Consider the following 27909-nt stretch of genomic DNA (forward strand, 5'->3'; position numbering starts at 1 on the left):
CACCGACAGCTTCCTGCTGATATACAGGACGGGGCGGTCCTCCACCTCCTGGGACAAAACCGCCCCCAGCCCTCTGTCCGACGCATCGGTCTGCAACATAAAGGGGAGAGAAAAGTCAGGGGAGTGTAGAAGTGGCCCCCCCACACAGTGCAGCCTTTACCTCCGAAAAAGGCTGCTGGCATTGCTCTGTTCACTGGACCGGATCTGGTGCCCCCTTTTTAGTCAGATCAGTCAGCGGGCTGGTGACGTCTGAATAATTAGGTATAAACCTACGATAATAGCCAGCCAGCCCCAGGAACTGTCTCACCCCCTTTTTGGTCTTGGGCAGGCCGCAATTGCTGCGGTCTTGTTAATTTGGGGACGCACCTGCCCATTGCCCAAGTGGAAGCCCAGATACCATACTTCCACCCGCCCAATTGCACACTTCTTTGGGTTGGCCGTGAGACCCGCTCGCCTCAGCGACCTAAGGATGGCCCTTAGGTGTTCCAAGTGCCTCAGCCAGTCATTACTATATATGATGATGTCATCAAGATAGGCGGCCGCATAGGTGGCGTGGGGGCGGAGGACTCGGTCCATCAGCCGCTGAAACATAGCGGGCGCCCCAAACAGCCCAAACGGAAGTGTGACGAATTGGTGTAACCCAAACGGTGTGGAAAAGGCCGTTTTTTCTCGGGATAGTGGAGTCAAGGGGATCTGCCAATATCCCTTTGTCAAATCCAGTGTCGAATAAAAGCGAGCCGTGCCTAGTCGATCGAGCAGCTCGTCAATACGAGGCATTGGGTACGCGTCGAATTTAGACACCTCGTTGACTTTTCTATATAGTCCACACAGAACCGGACCGACCCGTCGGCCTTGGGTACCAAGACCACCGGGCTGCTCCAGTCACTGTGGGACTCCTCGACGATGCCCATTTCGAGAATGGTCTGAAGTTCTTCCCAAACCACCTTTTTTTTTGTGTTCGGTAGCCTGTAAGGGCGGCTACGCACTACCACCCCCGGGGGCGTCTCTATGTGGTGCTCTATGAGGTTAGTGCGACCGGGCAGGGGCGAGAACACATCCAAAAACTCGGTCTGCAACTGGGCGACCTCCGTGAGTTGGGTCGGGGAGAGGTGGTCTCCACAGGGGACCGGAGAGGTACGTGATGCCAATGTCCCTTTTTGAACCTCCGGCCCCAGCTCCGCCTTCTCCGGAACCACCGACACCAATGCCACGGGGACCTCCTCGTTCCAGAGTTTAAGGAGATTGAGGTGGTAAATCTGTAGCCCCCCCACCCCTGTCCGTTTGCCTCACCTCATAGTCGACGTCCCTGACTCGCCGTGTGACCTCAAAGGGCCCTTGCCACTTGGCGATCAATTTGGAGCTCGACGTGGGCAACAGTACGAGTACCTTATCTCCCAGAGTAAACTCTCTAAGGCACGTACCCTTGTTGTACAGGCAGGCTTGCCGTTCCTGGGCCTGCCGCAAATTCTCCTGAGTTAGGTGGGTGAGCGTGTGGAGTTTTGCGCGCAGGTCCATAACGTACTGAATTTCGTTTTTGCTTTGTGAAGGTCCCTCCTCCCAATTTTCCCGCAGCACATCTAGGATGCCGCGCGGCTTACGCCCATATAATAATTCGAACGGGGAGAACCCCGTGGAGGCTTGGGGGACCTCTCGTACTGAGAACAGCAAGAGCTCGAGCCACTTATCCCAATTATGTGCGTCCTCACTTACAAATTTTTTTAATAATATTTTTGAGGGTGCGGTTGAACCGTTCTACTAAACCGTCTGTTTGTGGGTGATACACGCTGGTGCGGACCGGCTTAATCCCCAATAACCCATACAGTTCGCGCAGTGTCCGTGACATAAATGTAGTGCCTTGATCAGTCAGAATCTCTTTCGGGATTCCAACTCGGGAGATGACGCGGAAGAGCGCCTCTGCAATACTGCGTGCTGAGATATTGCGCAGAGGCACTGCTTCCGGGTATCGCGTTGCATAGTCCACCAGGACTAATATAAAGCGGTACCCTCGTGCTGACCGATCTAATGGCCCGACGAGATCCATCCCAATTCTCTCAAACGGGGTCTCGATTAATGGAAGGGGGCGCAAAGGCGCTTTTGGAATGGCCGCTGGATTCCTTCGGCGTCACGGTTGTTGGCCCTCAGCCACCGCCAGCAGGCGTCCCGGAGCTGCTGGCCAAACGCGAACGGCCGGCCGACTTCCTCCAAGCACAGCGCGCGGAAGCGCTGGCGCTGCTGTTCTGGTGTGCACCCCACGCGCTGGAGGATGCCCCAGTGGAGGTCCGCGTAGGCCTGCCGGCGGTCGGCGGGGAGCTGTAGCGCGGCCAGCTGTGCTTCTCCCGTGAGCAGGGGGAGGAGGCGCGCCGCGCGCTGCTCCATCGGCCACCCCGAGGCTTCGGCGACTTGCTCAAAGAGCGTGATGAACGCCTCGGGGTCGTCCTGCGGGCCCATCTTGGTGACGGTGAGGGGAGACGGGCCCGCGGTAGGAGCGCAGGTGGGCCCCGCCGATGCGAGGAGGTACCGGAACGCCTGTCGATCTTCTTGTTGGGCCAACACCAGGGCCTCGAACCGCTCTTCTTGCTCCTTTCGGAGGGTGAGTAGCGCCTGGTGCTGGCTTTGCTGGGCTGTGGCGAGGGCGTGGACCAGTTCAGCAAACGGGGAGGACTCCATGGGGCTGTGAGGCTGCTGTGCTCCCTATCCCGGGTTTCAGCACCACCGTAGCAGTTCGGAGCAGGTGGGTGGGGCACAGAGGACGGCAGGACAGAGATCAGGTTCAAACTTGGCATTTATTGTCACACTTTTCAGTATAACAGTCACTCTCGCATGCACACACACACGACGAGTGTCTGTTCAGGGGAGAGCTCCTCTGCTCTCTGCTCTCCCTCCTTATAGAGATCTTGCAGTCACGTGACCGGAAAGTACACAACCCCCATCTTGTCGGTCAAAAACACCGCTGAATACTGCTGCACTCGTGTACAGAATGGATCAATTTCAACCGACGGACTACACGGCTCATTTTTCTAATGAACAGATAACTAGATATATGTCTAAAATAAACGATCTACAGATTTGTGACCCTTATGGCTTTCCGGACGGACTTTTCATGACCGGATTTTGAAATGCCAGCGGAATACCCGGACGTGTATGATTACCTCATTAACTTTCCCTCGCTGTTCAGTGGTGAAGCGCTGCATGCTTATAAATCTCTGGACAGTTTTCTTTACAGAAATTCAGGATTTGTCAGCGACTCAGATGTGGCATCTTGTAAACAAGAAAATAATCCTCATTGGATGGGTAAGTCACTTAAGTATTGAGTATAGCACTGACCAGCCGATTATAGAATAGAATAAGGTAATTCCAAATCATCCATCTTGTTTACATGGATCTGGCGTTGGAGAGGTAGAGGCTTGGCAGTGGAGGTTTGAGTAGCTGTTTTCTGAGCTTAGTCAACAGGCCGGCTCTGCCTGTAGCCTCGCTTTTGCTTCTGCTCCCGGCGCCGCCTCCTTCGCTTTGCTTCCAATAACAATCCACGGAGACCCCGCTGGTCTCGCTGTCTCGTCCAGAATGTTATTTTTTTTTTTTCTCGTCTGGAATGTTGTGCATGTGATGGAAATCGCTACAAACCGTCATTTTCTGCTGGAAACCAATGTCCAGTAAGTCCATACGGTTGTAGTGGATATTGAAGTCCGGTACAGACAAACACGCAAAAATACATACAAAAAACATAAAAAACGTGCACAGGTAGGGACAGCTTGTAGCCACAGCCGTTGTAGTAGAATTGTATATAGTAGGGTTTTCCAGAAGAAAAGGTAGAAGTAAAAGCAGAAGTAGAACCAGAAGAAGAAGGCGGAATATGGCGTTTGACCGACACGATGGCGTCTGTCACAATCTGGATCGGCTGTGACGTCACATGCAAGTGCTCCATATAGGGTGCGGTCACTGGGAAGACACACAAACACAGGTTAATTGCTCTCAGGTGTTGTGATTCTGCCATTCACCTTCCCTGACTCCACCCTCCTGTCACAGACCGGCGCTTGACCACGCCCCCGCTGCCACAGTCTGGTTTTTGGTGCAATATCGACATAGGTGTATAGAGATCTTGCAGTCACATGACCGGAAAGTACACAACCGCCATCGTGTCGGTCAAAAACACCGCTGAATACTGCTGCACTCGTGTACAGAATGGATCAATTTCAACCGACGGACTACACGGCTCATTTTTCTAATGAACAGATAACTAGATATATGTCTAAAATAAACGATGTACAGATTTGTGACCCTTATGTCTTTCCGGACGGAGTTTTCACGACCGGATTTTGAACTGCCAGCGGAATATCCGGACGTGTATGATTACCTCATCAACTTTCCCTCGCTGTTCAGTGGTGAAGCACTGCGTGCTTATAAATCTCTGGACAGTTATCTTTACAGAAATTCAGGATTTGTCAGCGACTCAGATGTGGCATCTTGTAAACAAGAAAATGATCCTCACTGGATGGGTAAGTTACTTAAGTATTGAGTATAGCACTGACCAGCCGATTATAGAATAGAATAAGGTAATTCCAAATCGTCCGTGTTGTTTACATGGATCTGGTGTTGGAGAGGTAGAGGCTTGGCAGTGGAGGTTTGAGTGGCTGTTTTCTGAGCTTAGTCAACAGGCTGGCTCTGCCTGTAGCCTCGCTTTTGCTTCGGCTCCCGGCGCCGCCTCCTTCGCTTTGCTTCCAATAACAATCCACGGAGACCCCGCTGGTCTCGTAATCTGGTCTCGTCCGGAATGTTTTTTTTTTCTCGTCCGGAATGTTGTGCATGCGATGGAAATCGCGACAAACCGTCATTTTCTGCTGGAAACCAATGTCCAGTAAGTCCATACGGTTGTAGTGGATATTGAAGTCCGGTACAGACGAACAACACACAAAAATACACACAAAAAACATAAATACCTGTGCACGGTTGGGAGAGCTTGTAGCCACAGCCGTTGTAGTAGAATTGTATATAGTAGGGTTTTCCAGAAGAAAAGGTAAAAGTAAAAGCAGAAGTAGAACCAGAAGTAGAAGTAGAAGGCGGAATATGGCGTTTGACCGACACGATGGCGTCTGTCACAATCTGGATCGGCTGTGACGTCACATGCAAGATCTCTATAGAGGCCCATTTCCAGCAACTATCACTCCAGTGTTCTAATGGTACAATGTGTTTGCTCATTGCCTCAGAAGGCTAATGGATGATTAGAAAACCCTTGTACAATCATGTTAGCACAGCTGAAAACAGTTTAGCTCTTTAGAGAAGCTATAAAACTGACCTTCCTTTGAGCAGATTGAGTTTCTGGAGCATCACATTTGTGGGGTCGATTAAATGCTCAAAATGGCCAGAAAAATGTCTTGACTATATTTTCTATTCATTTTACAACTTATGGTGGTAAATAAAAGTGTGACTTCATGGAAAACACAAAATTGTCTGGGTGACCCCAAACTTTTGAACGGTAGTGTATTTTTAAAAAACACAAAATGAAGGTCAACGACATTAAAGGCAGCTTTTAAAAATGGCTTAAAGTGGCTGTTTTTTATTGCTAAGGCAAATTTGAACTTCTAATTGAACAATATTATTTTGCCTTGAGAATGCTAGTTACTGTAACTGCCTAATCGGGGTGTTCTCTATATCCCAATCCAGTTGAAGATGAATAGCCCTATCCAGAAGAACTTTTAGGTCAAACACAGCCACTGTTTCAGGTTTGAACTTCTTGGTATGTGAAATATTACTTGGGAAAATTCTTGGTGTGGGAAAAATGCTTGGTGGAGGGGCCAAATCAAGAATGTCTTAGATTGTGCCTGAACTCAAAAGGGCTCTTTGACAGAGTGAAGTGCTTTCCTTTTCACATTAGAATGGGTCTGGCCCTTTTCTTCTAGGTCAAACAGATGGGGCGTTTTTGAGAGAAAGAAAATAAGTACTACAGTTTGGGGGTCCAATAATTTGCCATGTGTCTAACAAGCAAAGCATGACAATGAATTGCAATGAACGAGGAACATTTTTGATCAAAAGATGTGAAGAATAATAAAACCTTGTTAATAATTTTAAGCAAGCTTGCAAAAAAACATGGCATATTTCCTAACCAATAATTAAGAAAAGGTAATACAGGTACATCTAAATTAAATTAGTGTCTAATTAAATGGGAAAGAAAGAAACAAAAGAAGAACAGCCTCTTCAAGATCATCAGTCTTGGAACAAAACCATACTGGAGAGTGAACACTTTTTCTTTAAAAAGATGTTCCCTTATGTGGCCCTGTCTAACAAATCACTCCAAAATCTTCCACAGGTGCTCAACTGGGTTGAAATCTGGGGACTATGAGCCCCATATCATGAGATTTACATTATTTTCACACTCCTCAGCATTGGCAAGGTAGAACATCACTGCAGAAATGACCAATGGTAATAAATGTATTATACATACGGGCCACTTTTTCCATGGAATAAAAACATTTATTTTTTTCATGGCCCAAATCCTGCGCTCTGATTGGCTGGCAAGCAGGTTCGTATCCTACAATATGGACCGCAGTTACGGACCTCTGGTGACTCGCTCGTTCACAACAACAAACATAGTAGCATTTTTTGTCAACATTTATCTTTTTTATAAGATTTATTTATAAGATTATCAAAAATCTTATAAATTTTTGCCAGTATTTCTCAGGAAAATACTGAAAAACTTCTCAGTTTTCAGCAACTGCAATGTAACAATTAACGAATACCAAAAGTAACTTTGAACTTGAACTGTCAACCTGGATGTAGCTTGTATATAATTTGGGTTGTTGTTCAGGCTTTTTGGACTTGTACCATTTTTATTGTTAGAATTTTGACTTTGTACATGTACATTGGATTGACAACATTGAAATACATTGATCAGAATCAGCAGTCAATATTGGTAAGTTACCCCATGTTCTTAACTTTTTGTAAAATATATATAATTGTTCCATTGAATGTGTATGTATAATAATACGAGTGCACATTAATTGTCTCAATCGTATTTTTGATTGCACATCATCAGTATAGGCCGATATCAGACAGAGGATGGCGTAAATCTATTACTGCATTAATAAATTTGCTCAACAAGAATTATTTACACAAGTCAAGTTATTTAGACTGAGGCAAAAAAAAAAAGTTTGGGAATTCACTTATACATGGGTAAATACAGGCCTGAACAATTTTGACCTAAAGTATCAGCACGTATTGGACCAATGTGCTGTGATATTGTACAGTGATAATGTCAAGCTACCGGTACATTCACAAATGTCCAGTTTCCACCTCCTCAATGCTGAAAACAGTATTTCACTTTGCCTCCATGCAGAATGCAATGGATTTATATAGAATATCCTGTCCCTTAGTTTTCAACATGCCAGGTACAAAACCACAATATAATCTGATCATGCACACAACTGGAGTGCACTCTGTTCAACAAAAACTATGAACCAGATCTTGTTTACAAGAGGCAGGTTTACAAGTATGAAAACGCATCAGCTCAAATATAAAAAATTAAATGGTCTAACACCCATTTACCACAAATTTTGGGCATGCTTTATCCCAAAGCTACCCTAAAGATATCTGTCATCATGGTGTCTAATTCTGCTTAAGCCTCGTGAGCCGTGTGTTTATTGGGAAATATTGCTTTCAATTGTTCAGCGGTGAAACCAGAGAAACTGAAGGACTTTATGTAACCCAAGTGTTCACAGACTTGATTCATAAATTTAGAGAGTGGTGAATGTTCATGTCAAGACACGAGCAGGATCTGGTGAAGAATGAAGCATTCATGGCTCTGCAGATACAGATACCTGCGTCCTGTCCTTGTAGAGAACAAAGAAACACTGAATACAGGACCAGTCAAAAGAAGGACCCACCTTCTAATGGAATTTTTTCTTTACTTTTATTAATTAAGACATTTCAGGTCTTAAAGTAATGATGGATGTCATTTCTCTTTACTTAGCGGAGTGCTTCTTGGCATAATATGGATTACTACAGTTGAATACAGCTATTTACTGTATATTATTATTATTTGATATCAAACCTATTAAGAAGGCAAGAAATTGCACTAATTAACTTTTCACGAGGCACACTTGTTAACTGAAAAGCATTCCAGGTGACTACCTCATGAAGCTGGTTAAGATAATGCCAATAGTGTGTAAAGCGTCAAGGTAAACGGTGGCCATTTTGAAAAATCTAAAATATGAAATATTTTCATAGCATTGGTTTTTTTTTCAAGAAGAAGAAACCTTTATTTGTCACATGCACACTTCAAGCACAGTGAAATTCATCCTCTGCATTTAACCCATCTGAAGCAGTGAACACATGCACACACCCAGAGCAGTGGGCAGCCATGCTAGAGTGCCCGGGGAGCAGTCAGGGGTCAGGTACCTTGCTCAAGGGCACTTCAGCCCAAAGCCGCCCCACGTTAACCTAACTGCATGTCTTTGAACTGTGGGGGAAACTGGAGCACCCTGAGGAAACCCACACAGACACGGGGAGAACATGCAAACTCCACACAGAAAGGCCCCTGCCGGCCGCTGGGCTCGAACCCAGAACCTTCTTGCTGTGAGGCGACCGTGCTAACCACTACACCACCGTGCCGCCCCTTTTAAACACTTTTTGTTTACCAAATAATTCCATATTTTTTATTTATACAGTGGGGCAAAAAAGTATTTAGTCAGCCACCAATTGTGCAAGTTCTCCCACTTAAAAAGATGAGAGAGGCCTGTAATTTTCATCATAGGTACACTTCAACTATGAGAGACAGAATGGGGGAAAGAATCCAGGAAATCACATTGTAGGATTTTTAATGAATTAATTGGTAAATTCCTCAGTAAAATAAGTATTTGGTCACCTACAAACAAGCAAGATTTCTGGCTCTCACAGACCTGTAACTTCTTTAAGAGGCTCCTCTGTCCTCCACTCGTTACCTGTATTAATGGCACCTGTTTGAACTCGTTATCAGTATAAAAGACACCTGTCCACAACCTCAAACAGTCACACTCCAAACTCCACTATGGCCAAGACCAAAGAGCTGTCAAAGGACACCAGAAACAAAATTGTAGACCTCCACCAGGCTGGGAAGACTGAATCTGCAATAGGTAAGCAGCTTGGTGTGAAGAAATCAACTGTGGGAGCAATTATTAGAAAATGGAAGACATACAAGACCACTGATAATCTCCCTCGATCTGGGGCTCCACGCAAGATCTTACCCCATGGGGTCAAAGTGATCACAAGAACGGTGAGCAAAAATCCCAGAACCACACGGGGGGACCTAGTGAATGACCTGCAGAGAGCTGGGACCAAAGTAACAAAGGCTACCATCAGTAACACACTACGCCGCCAGGGACTCAAATCCTGCAGTGCCAGATGTGTCCCCCTGCTTAAGCCAGTACATGTCCAGGCCCGTCTGAAGTTTGCTAGAGAGCATTTGGATGATCCAGAAGAGGATTGGGAGAATGTCAGATGGTCAGATGAAACCAAAATAGAACTTTTTGGTAAAAACTCAACTTGTCGTGTTTGGAGGAGAAAGAATGCTGAGTTGCATCCAAAGAACACCATACCTACTGTGAAGTATGGGGGTGGAAACATCATGCTTTGGGGCTGTTTTTCTGCAAAGGGACCAAGACGACTGATCAGTGTAAAGGAAAGAATGAATGGGGCCTTATATTGTGAGATTTTGAGTGAAAACCTCCTTCCATCAGCAAGGGCATTGAAGATGAAACGTGGCTGGGTCTTTCAGCATGACAATGATCCCAAACACACCACCCGGGCAACGAAGGAGTGGCTTTGTAAGAAGCATTTCAAGGTCCTGGAGTGGCCTAGCCAGTCTCCAGATCTCAACCCCATAGAAAATCTTTGAAGGGAGTTGAAAGTCCGTGTTGCCCAGCGACAACCCCAAAACATCACTGCTCTAGAGGAGATCTGCATGGAGGAATGGGCCAAAATACCAGCAGCAGTGTGTGAAAACCTTGTGAAGACTTACAGAAAATGTTTGACCTCTGTCATTGCCAACAAAGGGTATATAACAAAGTGTAGCAAAAATCGCGTGTGGGTGGAGCACAGAAGACGGCAGGACAGAGATCAGGTTTAACTATCGGCTTTATTGCCACACTTTTCAGGTTTACAATAATGATCAAATAGCGAGAGAGACACACACACACAGCGTCTCGTCCGGGGATGATCTCCTCTGCTCTCGCTCTCCCTCCTTAAATAGGGCGGTTTACTGGGGAGAACACACAAAACACAGGTTAATGACACTCAGTTGAAGCGATTCTGCCACTTACCTTCCCCAACTCCGCCCTCCTGTCACAGACCGGTGCTTGACCACGCCCCCGCTGCCACATACCCCCACCGCCCGACTCAGGCCGGGCGCCCGTCCGGCCCGCAGCCGACTCCCCCCCCCCCCTTGACGGGAGAGGAAGTCCGCCACGACCATCTGCGCCCCCGGCCTGTGGACCACCTTGAAGTTGAAAGGTTGGAGCGCCAGATACCAACGGGTGATCCGCGTGTTGGCATCCTTCATGCGGTGGAGCCACTGGAGGGGCGCGTGGTCCGAACAGAGGGTGAAAGAGCGCCCCAGCAGGTAGTAACGGAGGGCGAGGACCGCCCACTTGATGGCCAGGCACTCCTTCTCGATAGTGCTGTAGCGCCCCTCACGCACTGACAGCTTCCGGCTGATGTACAACACTGGGCGGTCCTCTCCCCCCACCTGCTGGGACAAAACGGCCCCCAGCCCTCTGTCCGACGCATCCGTCTGCAACAAAAAGGGGAGAGAGAAGTCAGGGGAGTGCAAAAGTGGCCCCCCACACAGTGCAGCCTTTACCTCAGAGAAAGCCCGCTGGCACTGCTCCGTCCACTGGACCGGATCTGGTGCCCCCTTTTTAGTGAGGTCAGTCAGCGGGCTGGTGACGTCCGAATAATTAGGTATAAACCTACGATAATAGCCAGCCAGCCCCAGGAACTGTCTCACCCCCTTTTTGGTCTTGGGTCTCGGGCAGGCCGCAATCGCTGCTGTCTTATTAATTTGGGGACGCACCTGCCCGTTACCCAAGTGGAAGCCCAGATACCGTACTTCCACCCGCCCAATCGCACACTTCTTCAGGTTGGCAGTGAGCCCCGCCCGCCTCAGCGACCTAAGGACAGCCCTCAGGTGTTGCAGGTGCCGCTGCCAGTCATTACTATAAATGATGATGTCGTCTAAGTAAGCGGCCGCATAGGTGGCGTGGGGCCGGAGGATCCGGTCCATCAGCCGCTGAAACATAGCGGGCGCCCCAAACAGCCCAAACGGAAGTGTGACGAACTGGTGTAAGCCGAACGGTGTGGAAAAGGCCGTTTTTTCCCGGGATAATGGAGTCAAGGGGATCTGCCAATATCCCTTCGTCAAATCCAGTGTCGAGTAAAAGCGAGCCGTGCCTAGTCGATCGAGCAGCTCATCAATACGAGGCATTGGGTACGCGTCGAATTTAGACACTGCATTGACTTTTCTATAGTCCACACAGAACCGGACCGAGCCGTCGGCCTTGGGAACCAAGACCACCGGGCTGCTCCAGTCACTGTGGGACTCCTCGACGATGCCCATTTCGAGCATGGCCTGAAGTTCTTCCCGAACCACCTTTTTTTTGTGTTTGGGTAATCTATAAGGACGGCTACGCACTACCACCCCCGGGGGCGTCTCTATGTGGTGTTCTATGAGGTTGGTGCGTCCGGGCCGGGGCGAGAACACATCCGAAAACTCGGCCTGCAACTGGGCGACCTCCGTGAGTTGGGTCGGGGAGAGGTGGTCTCCACAGGGGACCGGAGAGGTGCGAGATGCCAATGACCCTTTTTGGATCTCCGGCCCCAGCTCCGCCTTCTCCGGAACTACCGACACCAACGCCACGGGGACCTCCTCATTCCAGAGCTTCAGCAGATTGAGGTGGTAGATCTGTAGCGCCCCCTCCCTGTCCGTTCGCCTAACCTCATAGTCGACGTCCCCGACTCGCCGTGTGACCTCGAAGGGCCCTTGCCACTTGGCGATTAATTTGGAGCTCGACGTGGGCAACAGGACAAGTACCTTATCTCCCGGAGTGAACTCTCTAAGGCGCGTGCCCTTGTTGTACAGGCGGGTTTGCCGTTCCTGGGCCTGCCGCAAATTCTCCTGAGTTAAGTGGGTGAGCGTGTGGAGTTTTGCGCGCAGATCCATAACGTATTGAATTTCATTTTTGCTCTGCGAAGGTCCCTCCTCCCAATTTTCCCGCAGTACATCTAAGATGCCGCGCGGCTTACGCCCATACAGTAATTCAAATGGGGAGAACCCCGTGGAGGCTTGGGGGACCTCTCGCACTGCAAACAACAAGGGTTCAAGCCACTTATCCCAGTTATGTGCGTCCTCACTTACGAATTTTTTGATAATATTCTTGAGGGTGCGGTTGAACCGTTCGACTAAACCGTCCGTTTGTGGGTGATACACGCTGGTGCGGATCGGCTTAATACCCAGTAGCCCATACAGTTCGGCCAGTGTTCGTGACATAAACGAGGTGCCTTGATCAGTCAGAATCTCTTTCGGGATTCCGACCCGGGAGATGACGTGGAAGAGGGCCTCTGCAATACTACGTGCGGAGATATTGCGAAGAGGCACCGCTTCCGGGTATCGCGTTGCATAGTCCACCAGAACCAATATAAAGCGGTACCCTCGTGTTGACCGATCTAATGGCCCGATGAGATCCATCCCAATTCGTTCAAACGGGGTCTCGATTAATGGTAGGGGGCGCAAGGGCGCTTTTGGAATGGCCGCTGGATTTACTAACTGGCATTCGCGGCACGCCGTACACCACTTACGGACGTCGCCGCGAATCCCCGGCCAATAGAATCGGGCCATTATCCGGGCGAGTGTTTTATCCTGCCCGAGGTGTCCCGCCATGGGATTAAAGTGAGCCGCCTGGAATACCAATTCCTGGCGGCTCTTTGGAATTAACAACTGGGTGACACGCTCCTTCGTCTGAGTGTCCTGCGTCACTCGGTATAACCTATCCTTTAAAATGGAAAAATAGGGGAAGGTCGGGGTGGCGTTCGGCTGGAGCGTTTGACCATCGATTACTCTCACTTGGTCAAACGCGTGTCGCAGAGTTTCGTCTCGCGATTGTTCCAGTGGGAAATCCGCGAGGGATTCCCCAATAGAAAGAGGAGGAGCCGGGGGCTCCTCACTCTGTCGCGGAGATGACGTAGACGGCTCTGCGACCGCAGCTCCAGCCAAAACGACACCGGGACCCCCCCCGGCTAACCGGCAGGACCCACTCTTTACTAGGTGTGCCATCAACCCCCGGAATCCCGGCCAATCAGTCCCCAAGATTAAAGAGTGGGTAAGGCGAGGATTAACCGCCGCCTTTACTATAGATTTGTCCCCTCTGAAATGTATGTGGACCGACACCAACGGGTAGCAGTGAACATCCCCGTGCACACACAACACCTTCACCCCTTGTGCTCCCCCCAATGCCTCATCTTGCACCAGGCTTTGGCGGATCGAGGTCTGGTTGCAACCCGAATCCACCAACGCCTGATAGGTCGCCCCTTGTACACTTACCGGTATGCGATATGCTCCGGCCTGATCGAGGGCAGCCTCTGGCGCGTCGGGGATCCGTACCACCGCCCCCACCTCCATCGCGGCACACTGTTGCTGCAGGTGGCCCGGTTCCCCGCAGCGCCAGCAAACCAGCCCGGGCCTCCCCTCTGCAGCTGTGGATTGAGGGTCACTCACCTGAGGGGGGGGAGAGACAGACACAGAAGGGAGAAACGGGAGGGCACCACGGGTGCGGCGGGCCGGCTGGGGTGGGGCCGGCCCCCGCCTCCGTGGTGGGGGAATGGGGCGAGGACGGGACACGGGAGGAGGGGGAAGAGAGAGAGAGAGAGAGAGAAGATGACATCCGTTGTCCTGCCGCCGGGACAGCCGCCAGATGATCCTCCGCCAGTCCTACGGCCTGATCCAGCGACGCCGGGCGGTGGCACTGGACCCACTCCGCGGTTCCGGCGGGTAGGCGGGCGATGAACTGCTCCAGCACCACCTGGTCGATGATCCCCTCGGCGTCGCGATCTTCGGCCCTCAGCCACTGCCAGCAGGCATCCCGGAGCTGCTGGCCGAACGCGAACGGGCTGCCGACTTCCTCCATTCGCAGCGCGCGGAAGCGCTGGCGCTGCTGCTCCGGCGTGCGCCCCACGCGCTGGAGGACAGCCCGGCGAAGGTCGGCGTAAGCCAGCCGGTGGTCGGCGGGGAGCTGTAGTGCGGCTAACTGCGCCTCTCCCGTCAGGAGGGGGAGGAGGCGCGCCGCGCGCTGCTCCATCGGCCACCCCGAGGCTTCGGCGACCTGTTCGAACAACGCGATGAACGCCTCGGGGTCGTCCTGCGGGCCCATCTTAGTCAAGGTGATGGGAGATGGGCCCGCGGCCGGGGCGCTGGTGGACCCCGCCGACGCGAGGAGGCGCCGGAACGCCTCACGGTCTTCCTGTTGAGCCAGCACCAGGGCTTCGAAGCGGCGCTCCTGCTCCTTCCGGAGCGTGACGAGTGCCTGGTGCTGGCTCTGCTGAGCCGTGGCGAGGGCGTGGACCAAGTCCGCGAACGGGGAGGATTCCATGGGGCTGCAGGACAGGTGCTCCACGATCCCGGGTCTCGGCACCACTGTAGCGAAAATCGCGTGTGGGTGGAGCACAGAGGACGGCAGGACAGAGATCAGGTTTAACTATCGGCTTTATTGCCACACTTTTCAGGTTTACAATAATGTTCAAATAGCGAGAGAGACACACACACACACAGCGTCTCGTCCGGGGATGATCTCCTCTGCTCTCGCTCTCCCTCCTTAAATAGGGCGGTTTACTGGGGAGAACACACAAAACACAGGTTAATGACACTCAGGTGAAGCGATTCTGCCACTTACCTTCCCCAACTCTGCCCTCCTGTCACAGACCGGTGCTTGACCACGCCCCCGCTGCCACACAAAGTATTGAGATGAACTTTTGCTATTGACCAAATACTTATTTTCCACCATAATTTGCAAATAAATTCTTTAAAAATCAGACAGTGTGATTTTCTGGATTTTTTTTTCTCATTTTGTCTCTCATAGTTGAAGTGTACCTATGATGAAAATTACAGGCCTCTCTCATCTTTTTAAGTGGGACAACGTGCACAATTGGTGACTGACTAAATACTTTTTTGCCCCACTGTATGTACACACACACACACACACACACACACACACACACACACACACACACACACGTGTACGTATGTTATTTCCTAGTTTTGATGTCTTCAGTATTGTTCTACAATGTAGAAAATATTTGTCAAAACACAGAAAAACCTTTGAATGAGTCGGTCTGTCCAAACTTTTGACTGGTACTGAACAACACAGAGCAAATCTCCCCTTACTGTGATAAGGGAAAGAGAGATAGTAAGGTTGTTAGTGTATGAGAAAGTACAAAGCAACGTCCATTGTGAGGCCAGAGTGGGGAGCAAAGATGTCTGCCATGAGACCAGAGGAGGGTGCACCACTCTCTGCGAAGAAAGGGGGGGAATGATGTTGACCGCATAGTAAGAGAGGGAAGCAATGTACCCAGCAAAACAAGGGAGAGTAGTGATGCCCTCAGTGAAACAGGGCGACAGAGCAACATCCAAGGTGGAGCAAGGAGATGGGCTAAGGGAGGGTTGGGGATGGCTTTAGCCGGACTGGGAGCCCTCTCCATAAAAACTTCTCTCTTCACCCTCTTGGCTTTAACCTCTTCGAGCTTGTCTTCCTCCTCCATCACCTCTCTTTTCCTCTTCTTGGAGGTGATTTTTACTGGATTGGGAAGCCCTAGCTACGAGATCCCTTATGGAGAGCAAGGCAAGGAATTGTCTCCTACTCACTTCGATCTGGTCCAGCTTCATTTTCTTGGTTTTCTTCGCTATGATTCTCAGAAAATTCTACCGCATCCTTCAATTAGGCGAGATATTCTGTTGGGTAAGGGTTTGAAGGTTGATGCAAATGCCAGGCATATGATTGGCAAAGGACAAAAAAAAAGCAGGAAAATATACATAGTGCAAAGCATGGTGTGGCAGTGCACCACCAACCAACTCATTTACTTACTCATTTGGTCCATCTGAATTCCCGCAATATTGATGACTTGAAAGGATTTGACACTTAGATTAGATAAAACTTTATTGATCCCTTTGGGAGGGTTCCCTCAGGGAAATTAAGAACTTACATACATAAAAATAAATGTGGTTTTTAATGATGGTTCATTTTCCCCTTTTGCTATTAGTACAGTATGGAATTTAATTTTCAAGCCTACTGGAGCAGGTTAAACATTTCTCAAGACTCGTGTGTTAATGAAAACCTCCTCATTGGATATATATTGTGTCCAGGAATGTTTGCCAGGGCCTCAGAAACAGATTCATCTTTGAGCTAATCTTGGGTTAGAAGGCTAGGGAAGATGGGTTGGGAAAGGGCTTTTTGGTATGTGAGCAGTTGAGGACTGAACCTAGAAGGGACAATATCTGTGTATGCACATGAATGAAGCTTCAATAAACAAGATCAACTGTGAGCTACTGCTCACTTACATATACCCCTGCTTCAGTGGCGGCTGCTGGTTTTTAAAACAGGGGAAGCCCATTTTACGCATTCATCGTAAAACCTGTAGGTCGGATATCAAAGCATAGAAAGGTGTGCCCCATTAGCATAGTGAACTAGACAACCCTACCTAGTGGCAGAAAGTATTTTTGCTTGTACATTTCATGTTATATTCTGGCTTGCCAGGCTAGTGCCTCATATCCTTAATCAAAAATATCAAACATCCAAAAATCACTGGCTATTCAACGAAGAGCCTTGAACATCATACCCTGATATGCAACACAGAGTCTTTAACACAACACCCAGCTGTGCAACACATCCTTGAACAACATCTGCAACACAGTCTGGAAATTCATAACCAGGTGGGCTATGCAACACACAGAACCTTGAATATTATACCCAGATATAACCTATAACACAGAGCCCACCATTCTCTTAACATTACTGAACAATATACACACTTCAGATTCATGAACATGAACACTATTTATACACAAATTCTGCCCTCCGCTCCTTTTCCAGAAAATGGCCTGTGACCCTGTCATACCAGCTGGTTGTGCTTTCCAGAGACTTTACCAATTTCTGTTAGCAGCTAGCACTGCAGATCCCAATAAGGCTCAAGCTAGCCTACAACCAGATTGAACTACAAATGAAATAAACGAGTGAATTCACGAATGATCAAACTGATAGAATAGATGAAAGTTAACAGAGCACAACGAGTAATATTTACATTTATTTACAGAGTAATGTACAGAGACATCAATGAGAAGAACCGTTTATATGAAAAGAAATTCGGACAGCACTTTGGCACACGACTACACTTTTTCGACATCCGCTAGGGACTGACTGATCATACTTCCGTGTTCCTCGCTGAAGTACCGCCCTCCTCATGTCTTTCAAACACTACCTCCAATAATCCTTTATCAGCCCGGCTTCTTGTCCCTCCCACTGTCTCGTTTAGTCCCAGAGAAGCCCGGCTTCCCTGGAAGTGACGATTTTGTTGATTTTAACCAATAACAACTAGCCGAAATTGGCTGTTCAGAGCCATCTCGTAGACTGCAACAGATACCCGGCTGCCAGTCAGTGTTGCCAAATACTGCTGACGTTTTCCATCCCAAAATATGTTCAAAACCCGCCAAAATGCACTTAAAACCACCCAATCTGGCAACACTGCTGCCAGTCCATAGAGCCCATTGAAATAAGAAAGGTTACAGCCTGGCAGCAAAGGTGATTCTTGTAGCGAACTGCAAGTTCGTCAGACATCACTCAAATAAGTTACAGGATAGTTATGAACATAAATACAATCTTGGGCATATATTATGTTATGCAAGTTATTGTTTTAATGAGAATTCAACGTCGTAGACGCCGCAGTTTGGGGAGAGAATTTTAGGGGAAGCTCGGCTTCCCTTGTTGTCTCTGAGAAATCGCCCCTGCCCTGCTTATATCAGAATGCAAGCAATTGAAGGAATAGGACACTTATTATGAATGTTGACTTCAACAAATAACTAACCCTGAAACAAGTAAGTAAAGAGCAGTGTTCTCCCCAGGGATTTCAAACAGCATCCTGGTAAACTGTCATTTTGCTTCTTGAAATGGTGTCAAAATCCACCCTATATGTTCCGTAAATACATTCAGTCGGTAAACAGGAAGTCGATGTGTGACAGACCTGAAAACGGTATACACGGTATAGAACTTCAAGCTGAAGTTTGGTACCAAGTGGCTATGATTTGTGGTTGCTGAGAAAAAGGGTGTTTTGGACGGACAGAGGTAAATTAGTATAACTCCATCTTCAGAGTTTGTGCCTGGTTGCATCTTTAGTGTGAAGAAATATACTTCACAATCCATCAATTCACCTAAAATCCTATATTATACACATACTCTCCCACACGGAATGCTGTTATTGTATAAAACAGCTTAATGATTGCTCACAGGATAGGTTCATATCCATTTTTTTTTTTCTTGAAAGACCCAGGTATATACACTTACCACTGATGACTTTCAGCACACATTGGATTCACCGAAATGGCTTGCTCTCCAATTTGCTTCCCTGCAATGAAAGAGTAATTCGTTATTAATTATTCATAAAACTATATAAGAAAACCGTATGGAGTAGAATGAATTCCAGGCTGACGAATTTATGCTGGTTAGTGAACAGATGTCACATCGCTGAGAAATATGCAGTCTGTGCTGATTCACAGTAAAGATTATTCATTTTCTATACATAAGGACAAGTGTGTCAATTAAGCTGTTTCAACTAGTTTTTCAATTATTAAGGCTCTTCGGAACTTGTCTGTAAATTTTGCCTAAGTGTAAACTTGCATTAAATCATACAAGGAGGGGAAAAAAAGTAATGTGCCAAAAGGAACTCACTGGGATATATACTGTGAGGGAAGCTGGTTAGAGAAGCAGCTTTGGCACCAAAAGGTCACCAGTTCGATTCCCTGGACCAGCAGGAATGACTGAAGTGCCCTTGAGCAAGGCACCTAACCCCTAACTGCTCCTTAGGCTGCCCTGGGTATGTTGTTCTGGATAAGAGTGTCTGCTAAATGCTATTAATGTAATGTAATGATTAAGCTAGATTTATCATGCAGTGCAAACTTTTATTTCAAAGTTATACTAAAAGTAATATAAAATTAAATATGCTTGAGAGAGCAATTCCATGTGTGTGTTTATCATTAATATGTTAGGTTGATACATACACAAAACCCATACATACCTTACATCTTTGAGGAAATTAGCTTTATGAAAGCTGCCACTACAGGGGGAATTTCACCTGGCATACTGTGCGAACCAGCTACCTGTTTTCACTGAAATTTTTAACCTCTCCATTTCTCTATGCAAAGTAACCACATGCTTCAAGACGTCAATTACTCTCGCCATTCCAAAGAAGGACAGCATATTTTCTTGTTTTAATGAATGCAGGCCTTATCATCATGAAGTGCTTTGAACAGGTGGTTCTTTCCTTTTTTAATCTGTCACAGACCCCCTCACTGATCTTCTACAGTTTGCATCATTAGTTAAGTGGCTTGCTCTACACGGTCAACCTGAGTCTCCGCTATATCCTCGATCATTTCGACACTCCTATGCCAGAGACATATCTGTAGACATCAGCACTGCTATTAAATCCATTGTAGTCTGCTCCAGCTGAATGTGGATCCCTCCACCTGCCAGTGGATTATTCACTTCATGTCAGACAGTGTGGCTGCGACCTTAGCAGTCAGAAATGCCATCCATCAGCACTGAGGATTCTCAGACTCCCAAGTGGTGCAACAGAAATGCATTTTCTGTGTCGTTGAGAGATCATGAGTTCAAATCTGGTGGTGACACAGCTAGGAGCCAAGGCAGCAAAACTGGCTATGTTCTCTGGGTAGGAGGATTGGTATACACCCTCTCTCCCTCGCCATAGCCAACTTCGGGCATCTGTGAGCTCACGTATGCAGAAAAGGGCATACAGCACTTTCCTGTGGATGGGTTATTCTGCCCGGTCAGCAGCAGTTTGAAAAGATGCGGGTTTCTGGCTTCATGTGTTAGCCTTCAGTGTCCCCAGTTGGCAGCTGTCATATGATCAAGGAAAGCTGTCTGGTGGGTGGTAACTGGCAAGTGACCAACTTTATGATGATTATGGGGCAAAAAAAAAAATCCAAAAAACAAGCAAACAAAAACTGCACTGGGGCTCTTCCATGTTGTGTACTTGTTCCTCTAAACATTCTACACCAATGAGAAGATATTTTGTGACCCTTCAAACTGAAGAAATTTGCAGACGATACAATCACAAGTCTACCTACATTAGCAAAGTGGCTCATCTAGCTATGACTGTTATTAAAACAATCTAGAGCTCAGCAGGCAAAATATGTAATTTGCATACCACACAAATACCACAATTCAAATACTATGATATCATTCCATCAGACTAAGTACCACACAACATCTGAACAACATTTTCACAGTTGTGGTCACCCTTAAAAACAAGCCAAAAAATAAGCAAGAAGCAGAGCTGACTGCCCACAATATTTAAGTTATTCCATGAAATAGGGTCGTACATGAGCTGATAACTGACGAGGTGCATAGCACTGAATTGACTATAAGCCATGTATGACGAGATTGAGTGGAATAACTGTCTTATTCTATCCACATTCACTGGATTTTGAGAAACCAAGCATTTTTATTTTTTGCAAATTCGATAAATAAAAACTTTGTACAAAAGTCTGACAAAATTATTTCCATTTAGAATGTAAACAAACCAGTGAAATGAATTTATTTTTTGAATTTATTTATGACTAGCAATTTGTGAAAAACGCTATAATAATAATTACTGAGGGAAAAAAATGATGTGTTCTTACCATCATATACTTTTATTCCATATTTTGTTCCTTTTTTTTGTCTTTTTTGGAGTTCTGTTTTCAAACAGCGTTTTTATTTCATCCTTGGTTGGTTCAGCAACACGCTCCTCCATTTTGTTTTTCCTCTACTTATGGTATATGAGCTGATAACCTAGTAGTAGAGTAGCCAATCAGAGCATGCGATTGCTCATATCCAGTGAATGTGGATAGAATAAATAGTGTTGTATGTGCATGTATGTGGTACTGAAAAGTATTTAAATCCAAAAGTTAAATTCATGTGTACATTTAACATATAAAGCAATTCAGTTTCTGATATGAAAAATGATGGCAATAGATGCAAATCTTAAAATACTCAGTGCAAATGAAAAATAATTACCTGTTTCAGCATATCTCTTCTTCTCTTGAAGGTCTGCAGCCAGGTCATGAGCATCAGCATAGGCTCTGGTTAACCGCCACAGGTACTGCCACGTTTGGTCATACTGAATTAGAAAACAACTTCAGTTGATTTCTCATCGACTACAACTATACCACATGTATTATGACCTCATCTTTAATCATGTACTTGTAATCTAAGTTCTACATGAAGTAAGTGTGTGTGTGTGTGTGTGTGTGTGTGTGTGTGTGTGTGTGTGTGTGTGTGTGTGTAAGATCCTGAATGGCACAAACTGGGCATGCCAAGTCCAGCTTGTTAGACTACATTTGAGACTGAAATTCATATAGGAAAAATGCTATAATAATAATAATAATAATAATAATAATAATAATAATAATAATAATAAATTATTATTATTATTATTATTATTATTATTATTATTGAAAAAAATGTTCTTACCATCATATACTTTTATTCCATATTTTGTTGCTTTTTTTGTCTTTTTTGGGGTTTTGTTTTCGAATAAAGTTTTATTTCATCCTTGGTTGGTTCAGCAACACGCTCCTCCAGTTTGTTTTTCTCTACTTATGGTATATGAGCTGATAGCCTAGTAGTAGAGTAGCCAATCAGAGAGTGTGATTGCTCATATCCAGTAATGTGGATAGAATAATCAGTGTTGCATGTGGTATTGAAAAGTATTTAAAAGTTAAATTCATGTGTACTTATACATTTAACATATATTCCTATCCAAACAATATACGTCAGCAGAGAAAAGCATTTGCGTAGCCAGGCTACCTTGATCATCACTGTAATACCCAAGACTCTGAAGCAGTGGTATTCAAATTGTTTTGGCAGAGCTCTCATACATTTAGTAAATGTTCATAACAAATATCAGATGTCCAACAATGGCAAAAGTAACCAAATAAAACACTACATGACACATTAAAACATATGACAAAATCACATAAAAAGGCCTGAATCTCTGACAAATAAAGAAAATCTATATTCTAAGTGCTTTATTGTATTGCTTTGGTTGTTTTATTTTGAATGAGATTTTCACTCTCAATTTTTGCCAGGCCTCTTAAAACAAAACTTATGTATTCTGTCTATAACCAAATACAGGCCATGTACACTGTATGTAACTTTTTAGAAATGTCTTATCAAAAAAGTTCATGCTGCTTATTACCCTCAGTACTAGTATTACCCTTGTGCCTTTCAAGGAAAGCTCATTCAATATTTTGAATACCACTGCTCTAAAGATTACTCACTGAAACATTAGGACATAATATACAGTACTGGTCAAAAGTTTGGACACATCATCTACTGCAACAATTTTTCTTTATTTTTATTGATTAAAAGATACTTCAGGTCTTAAAGTAATGATAGATGTCGTTTCTCTTTACTTAGTTGAGCATGGCATCATATGGATTACTACAGGTATGGAATAGGGCTATTTACTGTATTTTATTATTTACCATTTACTGTTTGATCTCAAATGAATTAAGAAGGCAAGAAATTGCACTAATTAACTTTTGACGAGACACAGCTATTAATTGAAAAGCATTCCAAGTGACGACCTCATGAAACTGGTTAAGATAATGTCAGTAGTGTGCAAAACATCATCAAGGTAAACGCTGGATATGCTTAATAATCTAAAATATGAAACACTGATTTTTTTTAAACACTTTTGTTTACCACATAATTCCATACATGTTACTTCCTAGTGTTGATCTCTTCAGTATTGTTCTACAATGTAGAAAATAGTCAAAATACAGAAAAACCTATGAATGAGTAGGGGTGTCCAAACTTTTGACTGGTACTGTAGCTTGATATATACTGCCAAAAAAAGTTTTAAATAAGGACAATATCTAAATCTTTGTGTTTAAGGATTTGCTCATTGTATAACGGGACTCTAAATAAGTGCTCTTTAGCTTGTTTGCATAGGACGTCATGTTACTACATTGCTGTCGTGAACTGCAGATGGGGGGTCAGGAAGTGATTTTTTACAGTAGTAGAGGACCTGGGTTAGATACTATGTATGCACATAATTTAGGAGCAGATAACTCAACTGTTATAAGCCAATTTGAGCCCAAGGAACAAATTGGGACGTGTGCCAAAATCGCTATCCGGGGCAAACAGGCCAAAAATTATCAATTCAAGATGGCTGCCAGTAGCCATATTGAAAATATAAATTTTTTGAACCACTTACCACAGAAGTATGTGCAATACCTCATTTTATGGGTTTTTGGGTATGGAGAATCCATTAGTAACATCATTTTCATGATTGAAGGAAAAAGGAACATCAAGGGCAAGGTTAAAAAAAATAAAAAAAAATAAAAAAATAATTGGCCAAAATTGCAGTTTCACAGAAAGCATAAGAAAAACAGAATAACCCTACCTCAAACATGAAATCATGGAATTGGGAGACCTATGCACATAATTTAGGAGAGTACAAGAAAGCAAGCATTTGATTAATATAAAGAAACTGTATTTTCAATTATACTATTATGATCAATGGAATGCTAACTTAAAGTGAAAGATACAAAACAAAACTTATTACAGTACTTTAGTAGGCAGCAATATCTTGAGAGCCTAAATGTTTAACAGGCAACAATACAACTTTTAACATCACATTATTACTGTTTATATGTCAGATAAACCAGGGTCAGGAACATGAAGATTAACACAGTCATAATACCATAATACTGGTGGCCATCTTGGATTGGTAATTTTCAGGCTGTTCACCCCAGATAGCGATTTTGGCACACATCTCAAGTTATTCCTTGGGGTCAAATTAGCCTATAACAGTTGAGTTATCCTCTCCTAAATTATGTGCACACATGTCTAAAGGGTTCTGCATGCTCTTGCGACAAGGCTTTTTGTAGCTTTTCGCAGACAGTTGTAATTTATCGTTGAGCGGGGAGTAATAGGCGTGCGCAATGTTATTCACCGCCACAACGCAAGGGGGCGCGAAGTCGCGAAATCACTAGGAGTAGTTGGTGGGTGTGGTTAGTGGAGTGTTTATCCTCCGGTTACTGAGCAACAGGTCATTCAACACCAACAACAATGGCGACTGGACGAGTCCGCACTTTGATCAAGATGCAGCTGAAGGATCTAGAAATACAAATCAACCGCCCTTCGTGCTGCTCCATCTTCGCTCGTGTTTTTAAAAATGGCAGTCGTGAAAACAAACCAAACCGGGAAAGTAGGGAAGCGGAAGTGCATGTACAGCGGATGTAGAGTGGACCAATCAGAGCCCTCTTGTCTGCAATGCTGTCTGTGAGGCTGTCTGCGGTGGTCACAATTTTTGGGAGGTGTGCGCAGAGCGTCTGCGAAGGGGGGGGCCTTCGCAGACGCCATCCGCGATGCCATCTGCGAGGACTGGGTTGTCAGCATAAATTGGCCTTAAGCCAGGTCCTAGACTACAGAGGAAGCACCATCACAAGCTCTCAAAATACCAAAAGGTTTGTGATGTTTACAGCTGCTCAAATCCATCAAACTGAGAAACTATGAGGAGCTTGTGTTGTGATTTTCTGTTTATACTTTCCTCTCATAATATCGTCTAAACTAACACAGTACAGGCTTTCGTCCATCTTGTTCATTCTGCTTTTCACTTCCAGCCCTCCATCAGGATTTCACACATCATCAGAATCACATGACTGCAAACAACCTATTAAAGGCAAGAGCACTTGTTTGGTGAAGCAGTTCCTAGAAGGCATTTTAAAACCACTTCTGTGCTACAGCTGATATTAGACAGTCTTCTCTGAGTGATCCAGATTGACCTTTATCAGTTACATCTAAAACATTTTTCCAGAAGAAGTCTCCTTTCATTTTTATCCATTTCTTTAACTTAAACGATTAACTTGAAGATTAACCAAAAGTTACATTTTAGCAGTGTATGTTTGAAATACGGTCAGTGTTCTTTTAGTATAATAAATCAGAACGTCAAGGACGTAGCTCCTCATATGGCCTGCCATCAAAACAACCATGACTACCAAAATATCAAACAGAACTGAAATGTGACAGAGGACCAACCTCCACGACAAATTGTTTACAACAAGAAAATCAACAAAGGACTAAATTTTGTTCCCCAAGGGGAGATCTACTCAAAATATCAATGAGAACTGGAATCTGATGATAAATGAGAGGAGATACAATTCTAGTCAGAAGAAAATGTGTTAAGTTGACCTAATTACTAACTTGTTAGCAAAAAATTTGATAATACAATGACCAAGTATTGTGCAGAGTGATGAGTTATTTCAAACAAATACCATTGGAATGGAAATCCGTGGAGAATTGACGGAGGAGATATGATTTAACTGAACTGTGGACGATGACGGACCATGGCAATAGCTCATCGGCCTTATGGCCAGATGAGCCAAATATAAAATGACAAATTCAATAAAATGAGCTAGAAATATACATCTCTAATACTGAAATATACTCTCCCCCACAAAAAAAAAACAACCACCACATGTCCAAAAGGTTATGTACCTGGATGAATGTAATTTAACATAAACCTAGATCATCAGATCTTGACCAGACTAAGATTATTTTGTGCTTCATGTTCAAGCAAACACTCCCACATTTTGGGATAAGAACTGCAGGGTGTGTGGGACCAAACCTGAGTGAGTCTCAGTGAACATAATGGTCTCCAAAATCAGTGGCTCTCAAGCCCATAAAAATGGCATCAACAACACAGCCAGCTGCAAACTCAAACTGAACTGCATACCCAGTTAGTGAAAAAACGGGCCAAAAGGAACTCGCTTAAGATGCTCATGACTTCTTTATGTAAACAAATTGGTGCCGTTATAAAAGGTAAGAGGGAAGTGTAAACTTGTACTGGAAAAGAAATTACACGAGGCTAATTATTTTGTCTGAGCAGCTTATTAGAAATAGATTGTTGGTGAGATCCACCTCGTCTTTCCTTTCCAGTAGAGCAGACAAGCCGTCTTTCTTTTCAGCTCCATTACAAGTATGCAGCCCATCTGCTCTCTGCAACAGGACCGTGAGCTCATCCAGCGGCTCGACAACTTTGAGATCTTCTTCACTCTCATCCTCCTCTTCAGTGTCTGTCAAAGCTGTGATATATCTAAAAAAATAAATAAGAAAGAAATAGTCCTTAATATAGGGAATGTAAATTAGGTCAACAAGATTCTATAAAGTGGTTGACTGATGACCTTTCACATTATATGCCTGATGCTGAGAAGCTGCAGCTTTAAGTAGGGCATATCAGACGCTCGCTGGCCGTGCTGTGAAAATTGTGCATGCAGACGCTCATCTAAGTTTCCAAGCCGGTCATTGCTTAACTCTTCAATATTTTCTATCATGAATGCAATCATTAAAAAGCTTATAATCTCTGCTTTCCAAAGACATTTATCTTGTTAAGATCTGTGCTTTCTGAGTCACGGGAAAGCGGTCAGGCTCACTCTCTCTTCTGATCGGTTTCTGACTAGATTACTGGTGAATATCAATCAGATAACTTTTACAGGGATGTTCTCTCACTCTCACTGTTTCTGATGCAGCATTCAGCAAAATTTTCCATCAGCTAGTTTTGATGTTATAATTTATGGGAGACTGTGAAGTGAGTTTTCATAGCTTTATCTACTTATTTTTTCCAATCAAAATGATTCATGTAAATAACTATTTTAGAATATAACTGTAGTTGTTTTGATGAAAAATATTGAGATCTTAGTGGTTGGAATGATATTTTAAAAAACAAGAAGTCAGAAACGCGAGTGTCAATTTCAATTCAATTTAATGGAAATGTTTATTGGATGTGGAACACAGTTTTTTCGAGGTTCGCCTTGAAAGCTATGAACAGTCTCATTTATATTCTTGAATATAAAACACTAGTAGGCCCTACTTTTGAGAAATACAAAAGCCTACCGAGCACAAATTGGGTATTGGAAAAAAATATTTTATTACTTTTTTATTGAGTGTACCGATTTAACATTTTACCTAATTAGCATAATTAATACTAATTAAATACAAATTTGTCAAGCTTTGTATTCAGTATACAACCATCTACAGTTGTGGTCAGAAGTTTTAATACAGTGACATGAATGTTATCTTGGATATGAACGTCACGGCAATATTTGGGCTTTCAGTAATTTCTCTGAACTGTTCTTTTTCTGTGGCAGAATGTACAGCAGGGGCGGCATGGTGGTGTAGTGGTTAGCGCTGTCGCCTCACAGCAAGAAGGTCCGGGTTCGAGCCCCGTGGCCGGCGAGGGCCTTTCTGTGTGGAGTTTGCATGTTCTCCCCGTGTCCGCGTGGGTTTCCCCCACAGTCCAAAGACATGCAGGTTAGGTTAACTGGTGGCTCTAAATTGACCATAGGTGTGAATGTGAGTGTGAATGGTTGTCTGTGTCTATGTGTCAGCCCTGTGATGACCTGGCGACTTGTCCAGGGTGTACCCCGCCTTTCGCCCGTAGTCAGCTGGGATAGGCTCCAGCTTGCCTGTGACCCTGTAGAACAGGATAAAGCGGCTAGAGATAATGAGATGAGAATGTACAGCATGCATCTTTAATAATAATTAAAAAATAATAATAAAAACTAGAATTTGGTGCAAAAGTTTTAATTTTCTTTGGGTTTTCTGAAATCAACACAGGGTCAAA

The 27909-nt window shown here is 45.0% G+C and overlaps 1 protein-coding gene across 3 annotated transcripts in view; it reads right to left on the reverse strand.

Moving 5' to 3' along the window:
* LOC132889593 (regulator of microtubule dynamics protein 2) overlaps positions 1–27909 on the reverse strand; it is a 107725-nt gene that overhangs the window by 30234 nt on the left and 49582 nt on the right. For all 3 annotated transcript variants that reach the window (XM_060926259.1, XM_060926258.1, XM_060926260.1), the window contains exons 3-5: positions 26208–26382; positions 21294–21396; positions 18564–18624 (exon numbers count right to left, since the gene is read on the reverse strand). In XM_060926259.1, the coding sequence (XP_060782242.1) occupies positions 18564–18624; positions 21294–21396; positions 26208–26382 (339 nt within the window). The remainder of the gene's footprint in view (positions 1–18563; positions 18625–21293; positions 21397–26207; positions 26383–27909) is intronic.

The sequence above is a fragment of the Neoarius graeffei genome, chromosome 7 (assembly GCF_027579695.1).
Source record: "Neoarius graeffei isolate fNeoGra1 chromosome 7, fNeoGra1.pri, whole genome shotgun sequence".
NCBI lineage: Eukaryota > Metazoa > Chordata > Actinopteri > Siluriformes > Ariidae > Neoarius > Neoarius graeffei.